Source organism: Taudactylus pleione, unplaced genomic scaffold (genome assembly GCF_031769625.1).
Source record: "Taudactylus pleione unplaced genomic scaffold, aTauple2 ptg000349l, whole genome shotgun sequence".
Classification (NCBI taxonomy): domain Eukaryota; kingdom Metazoa; phylum Chordata; class Amphibia; order Anura; family Myobatrachidae; genus Taudactylus; species Taudactylus pleione.
Window position 1 is genome coordinate 985,129 of NW_028284750.1, and position 25,668 is coordinate 1,010,796.

The 25,668-nt window shown below is 41.8% G+C and overlaps 1 protein-coding gene across 7 annotated transcripts in view; it reads right to left on the reverse strand.

Moving 5' to 3' along the window:
* The window catches only part of ARHGAP26 (Rho GTPase activating protein 26), a 629,130-nt gene that overhangs the window by 286,931 nt on the left and 316,531 nt on the right, over nucleotides 1-25,668 (reverse strand). For all 7 annotated transcript variants that reach the window (XM_088444111.1, XM_088444115.1, XM_088444112.1 and 4 more), the window contains exons 15-17: nucleotides 23,279-23,366; nucleotides 19,416-19,474; nucleotides 13,419-13,524 (exon numbers count right to left, since the gene is read on the reverse strand). In XM_088444111.1, the coding sequence (XP_088300237.1) occupies nucleotides 13,419-13,524; nucleotides 19,416-19,474; nucleotides 23,279-23,366 (253 nt within the window). The remainder of the gene's footprint in view (nucleotides 1-13,418; nucleotides 13,525-19,415; nucleotides 19,475-23,278; nucleotides 23,367-25,668) is intronic.

Sequence of the window (25,668 nt, forward strand, 5' to 3'; positions counted from 1 at the left end):
CACAACAGATTGGAGAGGACAGACTATTTAATATGGCCTTAGGAGGTTCAACAACTGCTTAGGAGGTGCAGAGTTTATATGAGGGGCTATAGACGCTTCCCAAGTTCTGTTAGAAGGGCTACAGACTGTATAAGATTACACAAGAAAGATTTCGCAACAACAGAGGAAGAAACACATAGCACAAAAGATACAAGGGAGGAAAACACAGATGACAGACACAAGGATATGTAATGCAGTTTATGTTGAAAGTGGAAAGCGCTACTGCGCACACTCCATTTTTTTTCCTCCAGGGAGGCTTCATTCCCTGTTCCAGGATGGCCGCTGGACCTAGCTACTGCACCTGTGTGGCTCCATCTTGACACTGTGTTGAGGGTCACAGAGGGAGACAGTTGTCCGCCAACCACAAAGCCTTCCAGCATCCCTGCACTGCTACCTGATCACCAGATACACTGAGTGAGTTGTAAAGCATCAAGCTCTGCTCCACCAAACTAGTGTATAACAGTGAGTTACGCTGTATCTCATATAACACCAAGAAAACTACTTATTGGTTAAGCAATTGGGCTGTTCGTAGTCACACATATTCCATTAGTTGTGACAAGATACATGAATTTGCAACGTTGCCTACTTTGGTGGGTGAGTGCAATAGTGATGGAGCAGAATTGGCCAACAGGTTAGAGGAGTGTGGGCCAAGAATTGTATACCCCTAAATGTAGTATAGTTCTAGAAATACTAAGAACCTAACCATTGGAGATATGGTAAGTGTAGAGACTCCACTCCCCACCCATGGATATAAAAAGTAGTATATCAGGGAAATTCCTACAAGTCGCCATTTCAAAACCTCAGACAATATAGTTGCCCTAGCTAAAAGAGATCTCACTTCTTTCGAGGAGCTCTGTGTCTCCCCACACTCCTCCTCCCACGCAGTGTCTGTGCTATACCATTTACTATTAACGAATCAGGCTTCTTCTGTTCCACCATGGGCTAGGGCCTGGAAAAAGGATTTAAGCCTCTCCTTCTCTGACCAGGAATGGCAGACATTTTTTCAAACACAGCCTGTAACATGACAGTTGAGAGCTGATTGGTTGGTCATTTATCATTGTCCACTATATCACTTCCCAGAGCTTCATACATCTGCCCCATTATTTCTTAAAGCCCATTCAAGCGCTATCTGCACTACGGTATAATACAATATAAGATTTTAATGCGATGATATAGGCATCCCGTTTTGCTTCATGCTATCTTCCCATCAGTTTCCAATTCCTGCTGGAAATGTTCCTCTGCTATAGGCTCCTTGAGACATATCTTGTGGGATTATCCCCGCTTATCAAATTTCTAGACCGACATTATCTCAATCTTCCAGCAAATTTTAGGTACTCCAATGCCTACAGGACCTGCATTCTGGCTATTCAATCACTCTCCAATTCCAGTGGCCAAGTATAAGAAATCTTTTCTTCGCCATCTTAGTAATGCAGCATGCTTCGTCACGTCAGTACTTTGGAACTCTAATAAATCACCCTCACGCAAAGACTAGTTACATAAAATTGATTATTTTATGTCAATGGAAGATATTTTAACATAATAACTTCTAGTTGACATTCAGTGGCACAGTAGTGAGCATTGCTGCCTCAAAGCTCTGGGAACATGGGTTTCATTCCAACAAGGGCACTATCTGCTAGGTTATTCAGCTTTTGCTAAAATAGACCCAACAGGAGATGTGTTAATGCCCCGGGGACCCGTGTGTAGCCTTCAACAAGCCCCGCATGTTAACTTGTGCCAGCAAGTGGGTCCCTTCTCCACCACGGTGCCATCTTTCCTGTGATATTCTGGAAGATGGTGGACGGGGGAAGGGGCACCCACTTGGTGGGGCAAGGAAAGTATACTATAGGTACAAGGTGTATAGTGCGGTGGCCCATAATAAAAACGCCTATGATCAAGAGTGAGTGAGAGTGTGGTAGCAGACACTGGGGCAGAGACTGCATATTTTATATCCAGTGCTGTGTAATATAATCAGTGTCATATAAATTATAATAACACCAATCAGTTATTGCAGTTGGAAGATGACTGCACAAACATACAGTACCAACATGTAAATTAATCAAATTGTGTAGTCATGCACTGCAATATGGGGAAATGACCGTTGTGTGGTCAGATTTAACAGTTGTCATCTATGAAGGACCATTCGCCATTCTTTCAAAAGACAATTTCTAAAGAAACATGAGCATATTAGTAGAGTTAGTATTTAGAAAGAAGGGAAAATAAATTATTAGCTTAAGCAGATCCATGCTAACACAGTCCAAGTTCTCTGATGGTGATGCAGCTCATTAACAGTATGTGAAAGTGTGTGAATCCAATTGTGACCCATTGGTAGTAATAGTAAGTAAAGCAATGATGTTGACATTCTCATTCAACTCTTTATTTTACTTAAGGTATAAAAGTACTCTGTCACATGCACTGCATATCTCATGTGAAATGGGACAGAAGAAGCACACCCCAATCAGTCCAAACTCCACTTCTATCTGCCTATATGGGTGTCGTACCATATGTGGACATTTACATTGCCGACATGAGAGTACAGACACTGATGATATGTCAATATGTTAGAATGTTAACATATCGTCCCTGGTGGCCCAGCAGTGAGGTGGCTCCAGCGGCATCTTATGGGTCCCTGCGGTCATGCGAGTGTGGCTTCCGGCACAGACATTTGATAGAGCGGCGATTCCAGTGAGTATTCTTCCCCTATCCTGAACTTTCCTTCTAGTGCCTAAATCTAACCTCCACCACCCATAGTCTAACCCGAACCTCCCTCTAGAGCCATGTCAACATTTTGACAATGCTGACATTTCACAAGTTGACATGTTACATGTCAACATTTTAACAATGTCAAGGTAATAACTGTCGACATTGTGGTGCCATTTTTTCTATTCCCTTTTAAGGCTCACAAACAGGGAGGAATGTCTTCTCTTCCATTTGAAACAAAGGTGATTGCTTTCCCAAAACTGCGCTCATCTAGACAAACTCAAAAGAGAATGAAAATAAACCCTAGTAGCATTTATACGTGTGAGGCATCTAAAATGTGGGACTACCTATAGGCGATGCGCAATACATGACGAACCGGCAGAACTCCCTCTCTGCTGCTCCATCGATCTGCTGTAGAATTAATGCTACACTACCCATGGTACCGTAGTCAGTCTAACGGTGTACAAAAAAAAAAAAAAGTTCATGTTTTATATGGCATGAAATAGATATTTAAAATGAATACGTTTAGTGTGTAAAGCACCTCAACTCCATTTGTATTCATAATTTGCCCACAGAAATAGTTCAACTTCTAATCAACCTAACAAAAATGGAAACATACTCAATAGGTTTTTAAAGGTTAGAACCAGTGTGTTGACCAATAAGTACCAGAGATAGCAATATTAGAAATGAGTTTGGACTCCTCAAATCAGCGTTGCTCATCACAATACCTACAGAGGGGGATTGTTTACCCACCTACACAGCACTGCAGAGGTATGCGTTACCATGGTAAATCCTGCTTTATTACAAATACAGGATTATGGAGGTTAAAAGTTCAGTGTACAGCTAGCATTGATATTTCAAAAGGCATGATTACAGCAAATGAATGAAATGTGGAAAGCACTCACTAACCAGTGCTGTCAGTGATTGTAAAATCAGATTTTGAAAATCAATGAGAGAAAGAACAACGTGTATCCAGCCGTAGGGGTTTAGAAAGGGGGGACAACTCCCCTTCCCCCCCCCATAAAAAACACTAAGTAAAACTAAAACACAATGCCAGCAAGAAGGCAAAAACATGGGGTACACGAGAGAACAAGCACAATGCAAAGAAACAGCCGAGACCAGAACGGAGACAATAAGGTAAGGGGAGGACAGACTTGAGGCAGATGTAAAATAATAGATGGGAATGAGGAAGGCCTAGGTTACGTGGCCGGTTTATTAAAATAGGAGCATTTCTCATAAAAAAAAAATAGTTCTATTGTGTCTTCTGTCATTGAGTAGTGTTTCTAAATTAGAAAAGTCTCCGCTTTTATACACAAGATGAGTCTCTTAGTGCAGAACGAGTACAGAACAAAAAGAAGCTACTAGTGGATGTGCAGCCATTATACAGGTGAACTTTCCAAAATGCTCGGCTAGCCTCTAGATTACCTGGCATGCCGTGATTTGATGTACAGTATAGCTGGTAGCTGCAGGATGACAAAGCCTAGTATGGCACAAACTAAATGCACATTTAGACAAGTTGCACAAACAATGGGAAATGGACAGTTACCCTACAATTAAGGAAACGAACCAAGAGCAAGAAAAGACAAGGGGAAACATAACACACTGTCCATGGCTAGTGTCTTAAGTCCTCCCTAACTCATTCATTCAGTGAAACATACAGCAAGTGGCAGATTCAGCAAGAGGGGAAAATCCCACCCAATGCTGCTCCTGAAACTCAGCAAAAATAGTAAATTATCAACCCCTGCTCTGCTAAGGATGAGTGGGACTGGACTTCACCACTGCAGGGGTTATAATGTTGATGGGTGGGGCGCGATGAGGTCGTTAATATAACATGCTTTATCTCCCTCATACCGGCACCTACATACTCAGGAGTATCTTTATTTTATAACACGTGAATTGTCTCTTTCAAACAGTGTGATCCCTTACAGAAAATACTACAAAAAGTCTAGAGATATGAGGAGGGGGTATAATTCCCAGTTCTCCCCCATTCTGGCATCAATAAACAGTGAACCCATCGTTTGATGTGGTGTCTACTTTTCAAAATGTTATACAGTGTTGGACTACCATATTTTATTCCAAAAAACTGCATTTTCAAGTGCAGATTTTATTATTAAACCCCATGTGTAGAATGGGTTTTCCGGTTTTGGAAACGTGGATTAATGCCGAAGGAGGGCCCACAATAGAATTGGTTGGAGGTGGATAATTACAAAAATAAAACAAAAAACACTCACATTGCCTTTCAGTTCACTTTCTATTTCAATAAAAAACACCAAAATATATTTTGGTCCTTTTGGATAAATTCTCTCTGCAGTGTGAGGAGAAATAAGTAAACAAATGCTACTGTATCTTCATGACATTCAAGGTCTTCTGAAAATAAAAACAAGGTATACTTTGTGTGGGTACTGAAGAAATAATGGATATGGATATGTTGGAAAGTGACCAGCCCAAACGTATCAAAAAAGGTTTAGCAGCTAAGGGGTTAAATAAACATCCAGTGGTGCTGTCGGGCCAAAAGGCGTGCACCTAGTATAGATGCCACCTACTAAGGAAGCCATGTGCTACTTGCTGCTCCTTACAAAAGGAGTAAAGGTGCCCATCCACTAGACGATTAAGTTGAGTGATTGAACGATAACGATCGTTCAATCATTCATAAATCATTTGCAAAAATGTCTAAAACGACCAGCGATGCGCGTATGTTGTACAACCTGACGATATCGTCATGTTCAACATGTTTGCAGATGATTGATGTGCCTTCACTTGCTCGACTGATCATTCAGTGTAGGAACATCACAGACTGACAAACGACTGCATGATTACAATGTTGTAATCATGCAGTCTTTTTCATGTCTGCTAGCGGATGGGCACCTTAAAGCGATTCCTTTTTATTGTTACTTTAGATAGCAGTTTGAAATGCATGCAAACATGGTCAATTCAATTATAACTGAGCAGTGGGAATTGTCGTTGCTACAGCGCAATAATGGTGCCAATGGCAAATCAGCTCATCCTGATAATGCAGATTTTAGTGTGCAGCCCTATGGGGCAGTGGCCGTGTGGCATACGGCTGCAATTACTGGCGGAGTGAGCTGACTCACTCAAGTCCTCACTGAATCAAACCCTTACTGTTCATTAGCAGTTGCAATGCCAGTCACAAGCCTGTCTGTATTGCCATCTAAGCAAGCAGAAGCACAGCTAAGCTATCAGACACATGTTCCCAGTTCCCTTCAGCCCATGTTGGAAATGGACAATTAGTATTTCTGTTAGTCTGGTTTTCACTACTGCAAGGAACCCATGCTCTAGATCAGAGGTGGCAAAGTGTGGGTTGTAACTATGTGTTTCACAAACCACCTTGTGTTTGCGTGACCACTACACGACCAATGTGAATCTGGCTCCAGGTGTTGACCAGACGCAGTGATGTGCAGTGCATGCTAGGCCTCGTCACGTGACTGCCTCCTCTGCACATTACAGGGAGGACACATGCAGGGTGCATCCAATAAGTGCTACAGGAGGAAGAAAGTGTACTCTCCCAACGCTCTGAGCAGGGTTCAGTGTCCATGTTTAGCAAAAACAATAAGTATGGTGGATGTCTGATCGGTATATAAACCAGCTTATATAATATTAGACGTATATGGGAGATCTAATGGTATGGGCCTATAGAAGGCATGTGGGAATGTCTGGTGCCATGTCAGTGGCATGTGGGCTGCCTGGTGCCATGTCAGGACATATTATCGCCACTTGTACAGTGATTCTGTGAAAAAGATATATTAATGTACTGTAGATAATTAGGGGGTTATGATGATTTCTCTAGTGGCTGGAGCATTATCACGCCCCGTTGTGAATGCTGTAGCCCACTTTACCTGCATTCACCTCCCACTGTAGGCGAATGTGGAGCAATCAAGCATTTGGGGGCATGACTGTCTCCTCTGCAGCCCAGGTTACTGACCAGGAACAGGCCCATGTACTTTGTACCGCATTTCCCCGTCTCAGCACTAGCACTGCACTGCCACATTGCAGCTGGTTTTCATTCTTAAGATGAAAAATATAACATATGCAAAAAGAGAGACAATAAGATGTTACAGTACAGCTGGCTAAACACTATGGGGCTGATTCTGATTAGCATACAAAGGGGTTGTAACTGCAGGCAGCCGCAGAGTCAGAATTATTACCTTATGCTAATGTGAGAATCCGTAGGGCTAATTGCGGGAGTTTGTGTGTCTGCAAGCGGAAAGCAGTGGCGCTCACTAATTTTATACCAGCTGCCGCAATAGTCATCAATAGTATCAGCACTTGCACCTGCCCCATGTCACGTGTAAGAGACCAGTCAGAAACAGGCGTCCCTTCCCCGAATGCACTACTCAGAACAGCACAGCACATTAGATACACGCCCATGACTCTCCTACAAGACAGGGTGGTCCGATGCGCTGGAATCGTCACCGCCCTGAAATTACCAACTTCCTGCAAAGACCGATCAGGCCAAACTCTGTGTGATTGGTATGGACATACGCATATGTGTGTAAATTCACAAAAACTCACGGTTTGTTTCAGTGTAAAAAGATCCATCCAGATCTCAGAGTCAGACCGTTTAAGCGCCTAATAGACAATAGTCTACTTGTCTATATAATAGATAATTCAAAGTCTAAAATGACTAGAAACATCCAGAATGCCAAGTGTTTATACTAACACCAGACAGGTTTCTCTATACTACCACATATACATACTGTTTTCCACTATGCAAAAAACTGAATTTGCACTTACTGTAAATGCATTACTCATGAACCAATGTATAATAGAAGTACTACAGTATAAGTACATCTGTTTTAATACTTTAATTTCACAAATGATTAAAAAGACAAAATCATGAAAACTATAAATGTCAGGTTTCTATTATTTCGAAACACTCATATGCTCAGCGCACACAAAATCCATTAAAAAAAGTCTCAAAATAGATAACTATGTACGGCCGTGGCCAAAAGTTTTGAGAATGACACAAGTATTGGTTTTCACAAAGTTTGCTGCTTCATGGTTTTTAGACCTTTTTGTCAGATGTTACTATGGTATAATGAAGTAAATTATAAGCATTTCTTAAGTGTCAAAGGCTTTTATTGACAATGACATTAAATTTATGCAAAGAGTCAATATTTGCAGTGCTGACCCTTCTTATACAAGACCTCAGCAATTTGCCCTGGCATGCTGTCAATCAACTTCTGGGCCACATACTGACTGATGGCCGCCCATTCTTGCCTAATCAATGCTGTATGTGAACTGATGATATACTATTGATGGGATGCAGTTTATATCCCAGCTTTTGGGATGCTGGCACTCAGAATGTCGGTACCGAAATACTGACACCAGTGAGTTCCCCAAGCCAACAGTCCAACTGTAAGTATTTGGGTTAGGGGGAAGATTAGGGATTAAGCTTAGGCACTAGGGGGAGAGTTATGGTTAGGCTGCAGGGGGGGGGGGGGGTTAGGTTTATGCTGCGAGGAGGAAGGATTAAGCTGGATACACACTGATAAATATATCATCCATTCGTTTGAAAGGGCGATATCTATAGTGTGTACAGCTGTGTCCGTGAATGACGTAGTTCACAGATATATCCGATCAGCTGTGCAGCACAGCAATTATAGCGGTCATGTGCTGGTGTGTATGGGCGACCTGCCGATTGTCCCTACACATTGCTGGAGGACCCGGCGGTGATTGACAGCTCAACTGGGCGGCAAATTTAAATGCCCGTCCATTTGAGCTGTCAAGCCCGGGACACACACTTACCAATTGTCGGATAGGTCGGCGGGTCAGCCGACCCGTCGACCTAGTGTGTGTCCAGCTTTAGGTTTAGGATACTTAACGACAGATGTCAGTATCCTAACCCTGTCAGGATGCCGGCGATGGGATTCTGACCAATGGGATCCTAAGCTCCGTCATCCGGTACCCAACCCCTATTGATAACTTGCAAACGAATAACTGGCTAATATTTTTTCCAAAAAAGGCTCAGAAATGTTTTTTTTTTTTCTTTTTGAGGATTTAATTGAACATCTATTTAAAACTTATCCAATTTTTTTTTTTAAACACAACATTAATTTTGATATTTTTAAATATCGCCTGGCGATATATCTGAATAAAGATCGATGGGTCATCATGACTACATTTCCATGTGGCTGCTCCTCTCTTCAGCTGCCGCGTATACACTGGGTGGCTGAGGGCTTATTTATTTCTATTTTTCCACCACTGCCGGGTGCTGGGCTGCCCAATAGGCAGTGATTAACAACACGGCAGACATTAGGGGAGGGAACGGGGATTCAGAGGGCCCGGGAGGTGCTGGAAGATTATCTGCCGGCAGCCGCCCAGTGGCCGTTTCTGACTGGTGGCATTGTTTGTGACCATGTCAGGTAACACACAACCATGGCGTGGTCGCAAATGATAAGACCATGCCAGGCAAGTGGCTAAGGGCAGCTATAGCATAAACCTAAAATGGATACACCTGCAATAATAGTAGTAAAACTATGGTTTCCCTGGATCTGTTTTTTAATACAATATTAATAAAGAAATGTCAAACAAAGTTTAAGTTTAAAATGGAAAATAAAAATTAAACAATCAATGATTTCATCAGACATGTAGAACCATTATTGGAGGTACTGTAGTGAGTACTGCAAGTAATGCTGAATGTAATCAAATAAACATATTAATCCCATATTGTGACATAAAATCTGACAGTAGAAGAATTTTAAAGGGAAGTTGTTAATGCTGCACTAGTTTATAGTAAATAAATATTTGTATTAGTGTGATTAAGCGTTTGACAAAATTCTAAAATGTGTTGCTTTCAGTAACTATTTTTTTTTACAATTTCATGATAGATGAAAAACGGGATGCAGTGTATAGACACCAGAAGCAGGGGGGACTTCAGCTAGGCGTCAAAATACAGACAACTTATCTGAATCCCAACGCTGGAACGCCGAAGGACGACAGCCCGAACGAGGCAAGTCCGGGGCATCCTTAGCTTAGCCGCGGAGTGTAGCGGGGTTAGGTTTTTTTTTTGGGGGGGGGGAGGTTAGGGTTAGGCACCCCCTAGGGGGTAGGGTTAGGTACCCCCGGGAGTAGGTTAGGGTTAGGCACCCTCCCGGGAGGGTTCAGTTTAGGGGGCGGGAAGGGGGGGGGTTAGGTTTAGGGACCCCCGAGGAGGACTTAAGGTTAGGCACCACCCTGGTCGTTTTAGGGTTAGGCACCCCTAAGGGAGGGTTGGGGGTGGGAGAGGGGATGGTTAGGGCACTTACCAGCAGGCGTCGGAATCTCCTGCTGTCGGGCTTCTTGTGCTAAACAGCCGTCGATATTACATACTGATTCCCAAGAAACAAACTGCCATGTGTTATTGTTGGTGATATATTGTGATATACACAAGATGATTAATAGTAGACACCAGCAGAATAAGCATATGGAGTGGGCTACGCAGTGAGCCTTAACCAGAGCTGCAGGTTTATTCTAGTGTAACCGTTGTAAAGCCGTACTCATTGTATTAACAATAGCAGTGGAGGAAGCAGAGTTTGTACAGAGGACCAGCCGGTTATATAGTGCAGCGTTAACAGGTATTGGGATGGCTAGCAGATCCAGTGATGGAAAAAGGGATAAGAGCATTAATTAATGGGGAGGAATAGAGATGGAGAGGAGATGGAGTGATAAGGGAGTAGAAGATATGAAGGACCAAATGTGGAAGGCAGTCCTAGGATACACAGGTGACTGTTCCCTTTCCCCTTGGTCTGCACCAAAGAGGAGAGAAGGAAAAGAGTATGAACCAGAGAGAAGAGCAAAATAACTTTACTGAAAACTGAAACAAAACAAATACATTCAAAATCAACAATGAGCTCCATAATCATATAAAAGCACAAGTGGTGAACGTGTGTCAGGTGACTGCGGGCATTAATTTAGATTTTGCTGCACCTCATGTGGATGATGGAGGGGGATAAGTGCACTGGTGTTGAGCTTTGCTGCCTGCAGTTCTAGTGTATAACTTAGCACAGATATGTTAATTTTTTCATTTACTTAGTAAATGATTCCAAAAGACTAGGGTGCCTATGTACTAGGGTGCCAAGGTTATTAAGGTTCCGTATCGAGTCGGATATTTTCATGTTTATTAAAAATATCACTACCTTGTACAAAGGGGAACTAACAGGGACAGTGGTTGTATTAACTGCAGTCCCTACGAGTTATATACCAGTCATTTTGTTGAAGTCTTTCACATTTATGAAAGACTTCTCTGGAGGAAGCTGACTCTACGCATGTGCACAGTGTCCATATCGGCCGCCGGCCAAAGGCAGCTGTTGAGAGATCGGAAGATCTCTCTCACTGCTTGTTAGCCTACATAGGTTTAACTAACGGGGCCAAACTCATAGGGTCAGATCGTAGTCCCAACTGATAATAATGGGGACTGCGGTCTGCAGCGCCAATTACCACTCTGCCGGAGATTTCAGTGAAATCTCCTGCATTGTGCTATTAGTACAACAATTCATATAATTATGCAGAAACTGCAGTTTCTACAAAATTTTAAGAAAAAAGGAGATTTTGGATTCAGAAACTAAAATGTTCTAGTCAGGATGTTAGAAAAAAAAATAAAAAAAATTATATATATATTCCTATAAATTCTAATAAAAACTCCATGACAAGTTGCAAGTTGTTGTTACTTGTATTTCTCAGAGTTCACAACACAAGTAGACGTGACATTGGAGCGGTGTCTTAATGATCCATGTAGTCTTACATAGTGTGTAAACATGGTATGAACTTGAAGGCCACTGATGGGTGGGTTATCTGTTACCTTTATTACCCAAACGCGCAGACTCTGCAGTCAGAAAATATAACTCCAGCTCCTGCAATTGTATAATAACTTACAAAATATCTATCAGGCTCAAATGTCTCTCCAATAGTTCTCACCCTAACAATATAATACAAGCTTCCAGCACAGGAGTGCCTGAAATGAGCCTTTGTATTGTGAATACAGTAATGTATTACATAGGAGAGAAAAATTAAGCAGTGATTTTATAAGAAAAAAGGCCATTATGAATATGTAAATATTGCAAAAATCTAGAACTTGACCATATCGCTTATTTGCAATTTAAGTAAAATACTTTCTATTTAATGTGGATGATTCAGTTGCAGATGCCGTAATCGCAGTCAGTAAAATGTTCTAGCAGAACAAAGTATAGTATAGAAGGTTAAGGTCCTCTAAAGAGAACTTTATTCCACTTCATATGTATTGAGTGGAAACGACCAAATTGACTGCTCCGAATAGGGAATTGGTACGTAATGCCAGCTGTCGGGAAGCCTCCTGTCAAAATACCAACAGCGGCATCCTGATGGTTGGTATCCTGACAGGGGTCGGATAAGTATACTTACCCTTCCCCCTTCTCCCCTTAACCCTCCCTTCTTGTAGCCTAACCCTAACCCTCCCCGTTGGTGCCTAAACTAAAGTTTTCCCCCTTCGTGCCTAAACCTAACCCTCCCCCCTTAGTGCCTAACCCCCTCCAGTGTTGCCTAACCCTAACCCTCTACCTCACCAAAACCTAACGCTAACCCTGCTACGCTACCTAAACCTCCCCCCTGCGGCTAACACTAAGGGCGCCCCGGACATACCTCGTTTGAGCTGCCGTCCCTCTCTGTTCCAGCGTCTGGATTCATTAGGTGTCGGTATTTTGACGTCTATCTTAAGTCCCCTGTCGGGATTGAGACCGGCATTGTCACCACTGCCGGTCTCATAACTACATCCCGAATAGATCAAATGGTAAATGTATAATATTTTGTACCAATGGTGGTAAATAAGTTACAAAATATTTGCAGCAGTATATATAAGTGAGTTAGGGGCCTGTATAAAAGCACAAGGCGGTGGATATTAGAAGTCTCCTATAAGATTCATGTTCTGTATATGCGTCACACACCTTTAGATGGTCAGTCATACATTTAAAACAGGGGAGACATATTCCATAGAGACATATGAAACATTTCAGTATTTGTATGGTCTTTTGTTAATATATCTTTATTTAATTTACTAAACAATTTTTTTTAATTATGTATTTTCTTTTCAAACAGAGAAAACGGAAAGTGTGACTTTAGCTGTATTGGTGTGGTGATTCTGTCCATGTCCAGCCGCTGGATGGGGAGGGGCTGGGTTTGTGCTGTAGGTATCATCATCTTGGGCTGATAAATTTGATGGAACAAGACAGTAATGACGGAGATTGCCTTTGGGCACTGTCCAAGCACAGTGTATGAACAAATTAGGTATTCTGCCTTTGTCACTCTTTCATGGATAAGGCATGTCCCAAAATGGACACCACATAGGAAGATACTGTATTGCGGTCTTTGATGGCATCAGTAACAAAGATGAAGACCTCTTTCCCAGCTGTCTATACATGTCTATTATAGTAGAATACAGTACTGTAATGTGCAATCACTACACCACATTCGGTAGTGCGCTGGAGATGCGTTTCTGCAGGTCCATAAATTGGTGGTCTAAGGAGATTAGAGTCTTGTGTGCAGTGCTAGTTAGCTCTCATCAGACATAGGTAAGCACATAGACAGATAAACATGGTCAAACATGTCGGTACAAGGTGAAGACACCAGGTAAAAATTACTTTTAGGGGGGAGTTGCCCTTTAACATACTAACTTTTCATATTGTATATTCAGCAGTAAGCATACACTAACTTACTTTGCCAAGTGCTTCATTAACAAGTGCAACATCTGTCGGTTCTTCTCTGGTAATCGGTGGATCAGACAATGGATTTCCTTTATTCGAGATTCCTGGTTTTCTAGCTCTTTAAAAATAAATAAAATATGCATTACCCTCATGACACAGGATAACATATATATATATATATATATATATATATATTTATATTTACACAAAGTTCTGATTACACAATTGTGCACATTATAAGCAACTATAAAAGTACCAGTCTTTCCAAAAAGGAAAAACTAAAAAACTATTTGCCACAGTCAGAAATGAGAACTACTATGCTGGGTCAGCATTTGAGTACTGCGACATCAGTGGTACTGCCCGCATACATAAAATCACCCAATAGATATAGAACAAGTCTGCGAAAGCTGCCTTTATTTTTGTAATTCTTTCTTTTTTTTTTTATTAGAGAAACTTCTCCCTTTTAACAAAGAAAAAGTAGCAGAGGAGTAGTGGACATATTTAGCTACTTATAAACCATCCAGTTATTCCATGTATAAGGTGTAGCTCAGTAATACAGAGCTTTTGCTATATATTTATGTTAAACAGTGGTTTTCCTTGTACTTTATAGTTTTTATCTTCAAACAACTGTAGAGCTGGCAAAATAAAACTGGAGAGACAACAGTGCTTCTGCACTAAAATCAATGGCGTAACTATGGGGGGGTCGGCCAGTTCACGTGCCCTAGGCGCCGTCAGACCGGCGATGTGCAAGGGTATATGTGGGGGAGGGAGAGGGGGGGGGGGGAGAATTCGTGCCGCCAGCCATGGTCCAGGACAGTGGTTTTAGTCTGTGTAGTGCAACCAGTAACAAAACACAGCTGCCAGCGCCGAGTCAGACAGACTCATTGGCTGTTGCACCCACGGCCAGAGCCGGGCTGGAGCCCACTCATGAGTTCTGGTTTCCACAGTGGGTGATGGGAGAGACGTAATGACTTCTCTCCCATAGCGCCGTGCAGGAGGACAGAGGAGCGGACATCGGCGGGCGCAGGAGTGGATTCAGGTAAGTGTTTTTCGTGCCATTATATGTAAGGGGCACTGCAAAGTGGGGGCCACTATTGGGGGCACTGTATAATGGAAACTACTGGGAGACAGCATAAGGGGCACTACTACAGAGGGCACTGCTTTTGGGACCATTGCATAAGGGGCATTACTACAGTGGGCATTGCAAAAGCGACATTACTACTGGGGGAATTAAAGTGCATATGGAATGGAAAGGAATGTTCCCAGAGTGACGAGAAATGGTAATGTGCCATTTTTCAGTGACCATACCCTGGCAGCATGGGGCCACAGCCACTTTTTGATGCGCGCAGATACTTGGGGGGGGGGGGGGGGCGTTTCTCAACTTGCCCATGGCTCCAAATACCTTAGTTACGCGGCTGGCTAAAATACATAATAAGACCTCTTTATCGCTAACTAAGGGCCTGATTCAGACCCACTCGCGAGCGGCTGTCCGCTCGCAAGTGGGTCGATGTTATGGACTGAGCATGCGCACGACGGAGGGAGCTCCGTCGTGCGCATGCGCCAGACGCGACGAGCGAAGGAAAGTCCTTCGCTCGTTGTGTCCGATCAAAGGGGGCGTGCTGTCAATGTTGATTGACAGCGCGCCCCCTTTGGTGGGCGTGCCGGGGGCGTGCCTCCCTGACGGGGGCGTTCCCACGGGAACGCCTCCCGTCAGAAGCCGGCCCACTGACATCACTAGTGATGTCAGTGGGAGTGATTTTGGCTCTGATAGAGCCAAAATCACTCCGGAGCTTGCGGTTGAAAACCTCAACCGCAGGCTCCGGCTCGCAAATTCGATGGTCACGATGGTCTCGACCATCGCGACCATCGCAATGCACGCTCGTATAGCCTGTGGGTGGTGACCCACAGCTATACGAGCGTCCAGGAGGACGCTCCATGAAAATGGAGCCCGGCCCTCATTCAGAGCGTGCGCTCTGCTCAGAGCGTACGGCTCTGAATGAGGGCCTAAATCTACTAGTACGGTCACAGGGCAGGATTCAAAGATGGACACAATGCCAAGGTTTTGAAAATGGGCGATGTTTTTTCTACTGCGCATGGGTCTGAGATGAGCTGCGCACGTTTGTGGAAGGCAACAGGAGTTGGCGACTCAAATGCAGGTACGCCGCGACCTTTTTGGGCGTGTGTCACAGCCTGCGACTGTGATCCTGTACAGTTAAGATCTGGCGTCTTAGTCCTGTTGGCCGTTCTGTGGGATTATAGGGTTAAATCAGAAGTCCAATGATCAACCAATGTGTTTCTGGTGGTTGTGCTTTTGGGCCCGATTCACAGCAGGACACCATTCAGATGTTCCCGCAGTTGAGCGATGCTTTGCTAGTGTGCATGCTCGAAAAGTCCAGGAGTCCCTACTGCAAGGTGGGAGAGGGAGGTGTGTGTGTGTGTGTGTGTGTCTGTGTGTGTGTGTGTGTGTAGAGGGGATAATGTCACCCACAAAATTGTACAGTGGGGGGGCGGAGCCACAAGGATCTAATTCACCACAAATTGCATCAAGTCCACAGACTGCCCATTTTACTGGAGAAGAGGCCAAGTTCTGGGAGGCTGGTCTTCTTTCACAGGAGTCTGGGAAAGCTAACTGAAGATCAGAAGTATCATGGACAGTAAGAGAGTAGGCAAGCATGGAGTATACAGAGCTGATCAGGGACTCATTTTTACTTAGTAGCAAATCCAGCTGAAGGGTGTACATTAATAACCTGGCAAACCATGACGCGCTGGAACCTATAAATATACATTTGACCATATAGAGAAACACCAATCTTATACTGTATTTCTGTTTGTATACATGTAAAAATGCCTCATTAGGGGCCTTTAATTCATGAACAATAGTGAGAATCGCACGACCAGCTAGTTTAGAGTGGGAGACTTAAGCCCTTTACAGACTTAGTAACGGAATTTTCCTTTCCCCAGCTTCGATATTTCATTACCTCTATTGGTGGAGTAGCAGTGATTGGCAGGGACTTATCCCCCTGAGAGACTCAGGGCCTGATTCAGAGCCGGACGCTCTGACAGAGCGCTCACTTTGAATCAGGGCCGAGCATTTTTTTTCCAGAATGGCCTCCTGGCCGCTCGCATAGCTGTGGGTAACCACCCACAGCTATAGCGAGCGACCATGATGATGGTCGCGACCATCGGGCTTGCGACGAGACCCTTGTGGTAGGGTCTCGTTGCCGCAAGCCCCAGAGAGCTTTCGGTTCTAACAGCCCATGGGAACGCCTCCGTCTGGGCAGCCACACCCCCGGCCCGACCACCAAAGGGGGTGTGCTGTCACTCAACATCGACAGCACGCCCCCTTTGGTACGAGACCCGGAGCGACGGAGTGCCCGTCGCTATCCGGGTCTCGCGCATGTGCACGACGGAGCCGGCTCCGTCGTGCGCATGCACACTGGCCTACCATCGACCCGGCTGCGAGCGCACAGCGCTTGCGACCGGGTCTGAATCAGGCCCTCAGTGTTTCCAAAAACCAGCTCCCTCACACACAAATCTACTTACACTACTCTCCCCTCCTATGCTGTAGCTTGGAACAGGGACTGAGCTTCCAGCGAGCATAGAGTGATGTAGGACAAGGGATGCAGTCAGGAAGCAGATGGTCGAAATGCTGACCGCCAGCTTCCCGACTGTCAAATCCCAGCATGGTACTAATGACAGGCGTCGAAATCCTCGCACCTGTCATTAGACCTACGCCGGGACCCCAACGCGATCCCAGTTTTTCAGTATGTTAATGTTTGTTCCTCTATACCACAGGTTGTATATTTGCGGTACAATCTCCGAAAACACCTGTTTTGGGGGGTTAACCACAAATATTAAGTTTCCCTCAGATGTATGAAGGAGGGACCGCAGCAGGCCCGATACCTGCTGTGATCCCTCCATTCCCGCAAGCAGGTTTCTATGGGGAATGTGATGCTGCCAAATTTACCAACATCTGGAATGTGATGCATTCTGGATATTGGCCCCCCCAGCTAACACCATCTGAAGATGGTGTTAACCAATCTAACCTATGGGCTACACCGTGCATAATTATTCTCCGGATCTCTACCCGGCAATTGCGGCCATGCATGTGCAGTCAGCATGACTGAGCGTGCGCAGCAGCCCGGGCAGCTCTCCAGGCAGTGTCCCTGCATGTGTCGGATGATAATTCCAGTTGCTATGATCGTAAATACAGCTTTATTGCCCCAGATTAGGATTTAGACCCCTTGGTGAGAATTATGGAATACATTTTCTGCCTATCGGAGAGCATGTATAATATTCATTGATAGGTTTAAATATATTTTGTTGTGTCCCTTTATATTCACAGTTTTGGAGAAACTACAGCAAGACATAGATCCCCTTCCCAGTGCTCATCTTAAAGCGCCAGTGTTATCTCTGTTGGCCTTGGCTTTATTTATCTTTTCTGTCTGTGTAAAGTTTGTGTGTGTGGGGCTCAAATACTTGGTCCATATTCATCATGTCTGTATTGTGACAGAACGTAGACTTCTACAAAATTGCAGTTGTGCTTTTTGTGGAAAATATGGATTCTGGGTACATGCAAGTTGACCTCCATGGACAGAAATCCAGCCATTTGGTTACAAACAGTATCTGTCGTCATCCTAAATTAATATCATGAAGATGGTGACTCTTAGCTAATGTTGGTATATTGAGACTTTTTAAAATAAATTCTTTATGTAAAGAAAGGTGTATACAGAAACAAATGTAATCAAGCAAAACATTGCAGGGAAACAAACGCCAGGGGATATGGAATACACCTAAAACGCAAATACAATGGACAACAATATACTAAGGGGTGTGATATATCAATAGAATATCAGGCATGTAAAAGAGATGGCACACAAGGAATATACACATTTGTCACAAAAAATAAAATATATAAGAAAAATAGAAAAGAAGAAAAAAGGAAGACTAATGCTGGGTATACACTTAAGCTGGCCACACAACAGGACAATATCGTTCCAACCAGCCAATCCGTGGCTGCTGTTAAGTGCTGAACAGTTCTTGCTCAGAGACACCATAAGCAGCCAGTATGTAAACTTTGCTTGTGATTGGCTGAGCCTTACCTAGTTACTTCTATGTGCACGGCTTTTCAATGAGTTTCCGGTCTATTTTGATTGCATTGCCTACAGTGCTTATTATTATAATCTTTACTTTCATGGTCCTGGCAGGAGGACATTATCAAGAAATCACTGGGTTTGTCACGTGTATTTTTGAGATCCATCTATGTTGTGTCGATTTGTTCTGACTTCTGTGAAATGTAACCGGTTAAATGCTTAGAAATCTGATGACAGGAATCATCACCAGATCTGTGTTGCAGTACAGAAGCAATGTCCTTCGGGTTTTTCAGCATGGACCTGTGCTTACATCATGTGCCCAAGAGGCTTTTACATTAATGGAAATAGTATATATTGGGCTAAGCTTGAAAAATGTGCCCAGATGAGATCCATATTTCATGTTTGGAGAGCTTGCTAGAACTATACAAACAGACCCACAACATACTCCTTCGTGACAGGCTCTAACAAAGTTGACATCTACTTGTGCAAAATAGTAGTATCAAATACAGCCATATACATTTTATATATTTATTCTCCTTAAATATTGTTATGCCTTTTGGCACTCCTCGAATAAAAGACAGAAAAAGTCTTTGCTATACAATAATCCTTGACAGCTATATCTTCCATTGAAAAGGTGAAAATAGACAGTCTGGCTAAACTAACAGGCTCAAGGACGATTCTTCAATTAGCTGGATATTTTTTATTCATGCAAGATCTTACCTGACCCCTTACACAGACACGCTAGCTCCATCACACAGCCCAATTTATTCCATGTTTCCCAGTGGACATAAAAAGTTCCACCAACAACAGTAAGATCAGAGCCAAGCGCCGCAGTGCCGGCTGCGTCTGACAGACGGAGCTTCACAAAAGATTATTTTTTTTTTGAAACAAAAAGGTCACTTCATGGAAAACTTACTTGCAGCTTTGATGAAGCTTCTCTGAAACTGATATGTCATGAGGGGACCTGGAAGCATCCTGCAATATAAAAACGTACAAGCTATGGATTACCCAGAGGCCAGAGAGACTACGTACTTCAGTTTGTATGCAGTAGAATTTAAATTTTTAATGGACAGGAAAGGTGCATAAGTAGATTCACAAAATAGATTTCAGAATTAAACTTGTGAAGAATAGTTATATGTGAAAGGGGCAATTTATATAGGGGCCTATTTATCAACAAGTTTTATCATTCACAACGAGTGATAAAACTTGTTGCGTATGATAATGGTGATCCAGCCAATTAGCTCCCAACTGCCATCTGTTTGAAAAATGACAGTTGGGAGCTGATTGGCTTGAGCACCATTTATCATACGCAACGAGTTTTAAAACTCGTTGCATATGATAAAATTGGTATATAAATGGGCCCTCTAATAATGTAAACATGATTAACCAATTTTCATTCTTGGCTTAGTATAGAAGGATGACTGATAAAAATACAGTTTAACCAGTGGATGAGACTCAGGGGCAGGTAAAGGCGCACGGATATACATAAGGACACATTATTTTACTACCTATTTTCCATTTATCTGTCTCTTAAATTATTACTGCTTTACATTGCAGGAATCGCACCGGATCCTGCAACTTGCAGGCTATTAGATATGAGCCATTATCTTAATGTCATTTTTAAAGCTTTGATGCATGTAGGAATAAATAAATCATCTTTACTGCTTCAATAGATTTCACTAATTCTAACTCCCAAAAAAATTGCAGATTTTTTTTTTTTTTTTTAAGGTTTTGCAGAAATCAAAGCAACTAAAACCCGATCACCTGACCGTAGCCAATTCAATAATTACAGAAGATAGGCAGGGAAACATAACATTTTAACCATGTCGGCATTGTGGTGCCGACAGTGTCATTGTTACTTAAAGCTATTTAACAGTGTCTGCAATATAACTAAATTATGTTAAAGCAGCATGTTTAACGTTATACTGCCGACACTGTGAAAAAGCGCTTAATTTTAACCTTGTCGGCATTGTACTGCTGATAGTGGCATTGTTGACACGGTCACTGTTGACCTAATGACCACATACAGATGATGTAGCATGGAGTCAGCTGCTTGGTAATGGTTTGCCTTTTTGATTTTGGGAAGCTAAAATATTTTGTCATCTTTCCCCTCTGCTTTTGAAATAATGACATTTCAATGCCTACAGTGACTGATATTATGTAATTAAAAGGTAAAAACCTGCAGATGTCAGTCAGGAATAAACTAAACCTCTGGGACAGTTAAAGACAACAAGTTTGATTATATACCTACTGATGGTTTCATTCACTCCATATTACCCTACCATAGCATTTACTTGCAGTGACTGTTCTTTTAACTGGATACGGAGATGTTGAATAGTTACACTGTATGCGGGAATAGTCTCCTTTCTGTATAATTGTGCGGGAGTTTGATCAGCAGCAGTTACAGATGTGTCTTTGCTCTTCTAGCCACAATACGCCATACAGCACAATATGCCCAGCGTGAGTGAGCCGTCAGGTCCCGATCAACTCTGTTAGCGTCTGGTGTCTTTTTGTGTATAAGGGGAGTATTCAATTTTGAGTGAAAAGTCCGTGCTGGACTTTTCGCTCCACATCGCAAGTTTTCCGGGGATAAAGTATCGGGCGCGTGCCTGCTTTATCCCTGTATTCAATTAGGAGACAACGAAAACGGGAGCCGGCGGAAAGGTAAGTTTCGCTAAAAAACTGGAATTTTCGGGAATTGCTCCTGGGACCCCCCTAAAGATGTCTAGACATGGGGGATCAGTATGGGTACCCCACATTTTTGCCTGCTGAAGGATGTCGGGCTTTGTAATAGCCGCGGCAGGTGCATAATTGCAGCTATGAAGAAGGGATGAAGAATAGCACTTAGATTTTTTTTTTTGCTAAAAAAATAAAAAATAAAACTATGCCCATCAAATTTAGGGGTACATGAAAATGGGTGCAAGCATATTTTTAAGTTCCTAAAGTAAATTTTAAAAATTCAACAAAAATGCACCTGCCGCTACTACCCGCTTTCTGCAAAAACACCTGCCGCATACTTGGGAACCCCTCTTAAATTAATTTCGGTATTTAAAAAGTTTGTCCCCCTTCTTTTTTTAACCCAAAAATGAAAGTAAATTTTTTGGGGTTTCATTTTTTTTTTTTACTTTTTTTTTTTTTACACAGATCATGTTTAGAGGCCATTCCCAGGGGTGCAGGCTATATTTTTTTAAGCCTGCACCCCCAAAAACCCAATTCTGTCTTTTTTTCGCCAGCTAAACGCTGGCGAAAAATGATCCCCGGTTTTTTTACATTTACTTTTCGCACCGGGGATTTTGGAAAAAGGCAAAAAATTACGTAATCGCCAATAAATCATTGCAGATAACTGACTTTCGCCCCATATTGAATATGGCCCTAAGTCTCAATGTGATGTGACTAGAATGCACCAGGACACAGTGCTGATTAATTTGAGATGTGACACTTGTATGTCTGTGTGTGACAGAGTCTGTAAACAGACCTTGGTATGGAAAAAAGCTGCGGCCACTGCATTGTAAAACTTTGCCTGCTGATTGAGAGACTCAGTTGCACACAGATATAGAAGTGTCACATATCAAACTAATCAGCAAAGTCTCCTGTACTGTCCTAGTCGCATCACATTGCAACTTAGATGCATTTTTGGCAAAAAAAAAAGACTCAAAAAAGACGTCCAGCGCTAGTCTGACATGACCAGACACGCCAAGAGTGTATGTTTGACATGACTGCAGCAAAGACAAGTGAGGACACATCTGTAGGATATCATTCTTTAAGTACTCTATTTTTTTATATTATATGCTTAAAATAGGTAACACCTATTGATTTCTAAATAATGTGTAAGCTACAGTATACTGTATTTGTGTTAATTTGCATGAATAACATGTTAGTAAAAGCTGTGCCTACATTTTGACAGCTGAGTCAAATAGAAATTTCAAGAACCAGTAAAGGTTATAGCATGTAAAATAAATTTTGCAATTGTATATGGCCTCTATTGCATAACTGTTTGACCTCTATCAAGAAATGTAGCCAAGTCATACTAGCACTAAACATATGCCAACATAACAAATGTAGTCATACCTCTCCCCCCAAAATAGATAAATCAAACCAGCTTCTATAATAATTTGTTTTATTTGGGGGCGGGGGGGGGGGGATAATTTAAGTGCGAGTGGCCATCTGAAAAACTAGATTATGTTTTTGCGACTCAGAAGCCAATTACTCAGGAATAACCATTTATAAATGAATCTGAAAGGGAAAACATCTGTAAATAAAATATATTTACAGCTGGGGTGAAAAAAAAAAAAAGGAAAAAACCCTGCTGTCATACTCCTATCTAAATAGCATCACAGACCGGCACTTCACATGAATACTATAATAAAGGAAAATTAATCTTGATCCACTGGCAACAGTAAAACTACATCCACATGGGGACTCCCTACAATGTCTCAAAAAAAAAAAACCTGCCACAAAATTGTGTGTGGACATAATTTAAGATCATTTATCTCCTAGGGATAAATTAATAATATGGGAAAAAAATAATTCTTACGGCCAAGCAATTGAGCTTGAATGAAGCAACAATTATATATGGGTGTACTCTTTAAAAATCCTGGCACTTGTCCTTTTTAAGAGGTAGGTTGGCACTAGTCCAACAAGCCAGTATCAGCCAGCTCTAAGCCACATTCCTAGGGACAAAATCCCACATTAGCCTTTACCCTATCCAAAACTAGATGCCCCACACATCTATGGTTTTCAATACCTCTACATATTTGGTAGAGCATGTTTTTAAAATACCTCAAATAAGTCTTCAAAGCACTTGTTATCGTCTTGATCTCCCACTCCGTGGAGACCTCAGTTTCTAATTCACTGGTAATTTTTGGATCTGAAACACACAAAAACTAAAACCATGAAGCAATAAAAGAAAAACAGTCTCAACAACAATACCTAAATTAGTCAAAATTAAAAGGTAACAAACTTTAGGTTTCATGATTAAAGTGAATAAAAACACAAAAAAGCAACAACAATGTACCTGAAAGTATTATGCAAAATACAATAAAGGTGAAATCAGACAGTAACATTTATTTATATTTATTAATTAAAAAGTAAAATCCACACCATTACAATACTTAGTACAGTATTGCTACATTTTTTTTAAATCAACAGGAAACGTGAAAATGAAACACTCCAACCACATTTAGAAAACCCTGTGTGTTTATCCTGCCTAAAGGTGCCTACACACTTAGCGATATTTTACACGATTTGCCAGATTCTGACGCATCGCGACGACAAATTGTGTAAAATATGCCCAAGTCATGAGTGTCCACTCATGATCACGATGCCGATGCACGTCACCGCAGGTCGTACATCGCATCTTCAGATCTGCCGTGCTGTAGGGCAGATCTGACAATCTCAGTCACGATGCACTGGAATAGTTAGGAGGAACGATAGATCGTTTGTCACATTGGACAGTTTTTAATACCAAAATCGTGCCCAAGACTGCCGGGGAGCTGCTGGGGAGAGTTCATTTTCTAAACTCACACCCTATTACATTTGGCTTCTGTATTCAGTCTATGCAGATAATGATCTCCCAGTAATATAGATTCCCTGGGCAAAGTCAGTATATGCAAAGTTGCCAATGGATGGGTGGTATCAACTTGGAAATCTGTTGGTAAGGTGTTCTTAATTGTCCCAGATATCAGGGGGTAAATTTACTAAAGTGAGAGTTTTTAGAAGTTGAGATGTTACCCATAGCAACCAATCAGATTCTAGCTTTTATCTTCTAGGTGGTGCTAGTTAAATGTTAAGAAGAATCTGATTGGTTGCTATGGGCAACATCTCCACTTCTAAAAACCCACTTTTTAATAAATATACCCCCAGGTCTCAATCCTGTGTGACATTACACTATGGTTATTTCGTCATTACCTCACCATCTCTCCAAATCAAAATTATATTTGTAAAGTACTGTATCAGTAAGGTTTTTATTTTTTTGTAATATATATTTATTGATTTTTCAAAATAAAGTATATTCAATACAGAAAAAAAAGAACATTGAACATGTATCATGTTACATCAACATGTATAAAAGATATATATAAGATCAAATGCAAAGAACAATGCTAATAATGTTTTATAGCAATATAATACCTCTTCCATACAAGATTAACAAAAATATAAATTATAAATTCTACATGTCTAATTATTAATTGATCGCAACCATATCAAACAGTATTGAATATCTGTTAATAAAACTAAAAGGGATAATTTAGAGCAGGAGAAGAGAAAAAAAAAATAGAACAACTGTAACTAAAAGAAATTAAAAAGAAAAGAAAGAAAGTAACATGACGTCTAAATGTTTCTCGCAGTGTCGAACAGTGTCTCATCAATTCCCTAAGAGCTGCAACTTAGACTCTTCTAAACAGTTTAGTTGATATATCATACCTCAATTAATAACATTTTATTGTTTCAAAAGGATTTGATCATTTTTTTATGCAAATACCAAACTGTATTCTCAAAAATGTTAAATATCTGTGCCTGGGTTTCTGTCGATAAGGTTGCTATATATGGGCTCCATTTGTAATAGAAGCGTGTAACACCTTTTTCTATGTCAGGGAGGGTCGAGTATCGATCAAAATACAAATTCTTGAGGAGCAGTTAAGGTTGGAGAGCACTTCGAAATCCACAAATTGAGTTTCACCTTTTTGGCTACAGTAACCAAGACTGTTAAAAATGGAATAAAATGTTTTTTGGAATTGTCCAAGTCCCAGGATGTAAAGTTCACACAAAGAAAGACCATAGGGTCTACAATCTCCCCAATAAAAAAAATAGATTTAATGAAATCAAGTACTTTGTACCAAAACCTTCTAATACAACCACAACTCCAAAAGTCGGGGCAGCACAGACGGTGTAATGGTTAGTATTACTGTCTCACAGCACTGAAGTCGTTGGTTTGATACCCACTATGGCCCTAACTGTGTGGAGTTTGTATATTCTCCCTGTGCTTGCGTGAGTTTCCTCCGGGTGCTCCGGTTTCCTCCCACACTCCAAAAATATACTGGTAGGTTAATTGGCTCCTAACAAAAATGACCCCTAATATGTATGTGTGTATGTGAGCATGTGGTAGGGAATATAGAGTGTAAGCTCCACTGGGGCAGGGACTGAAAGGAATTGCCAAATATTCTATATAC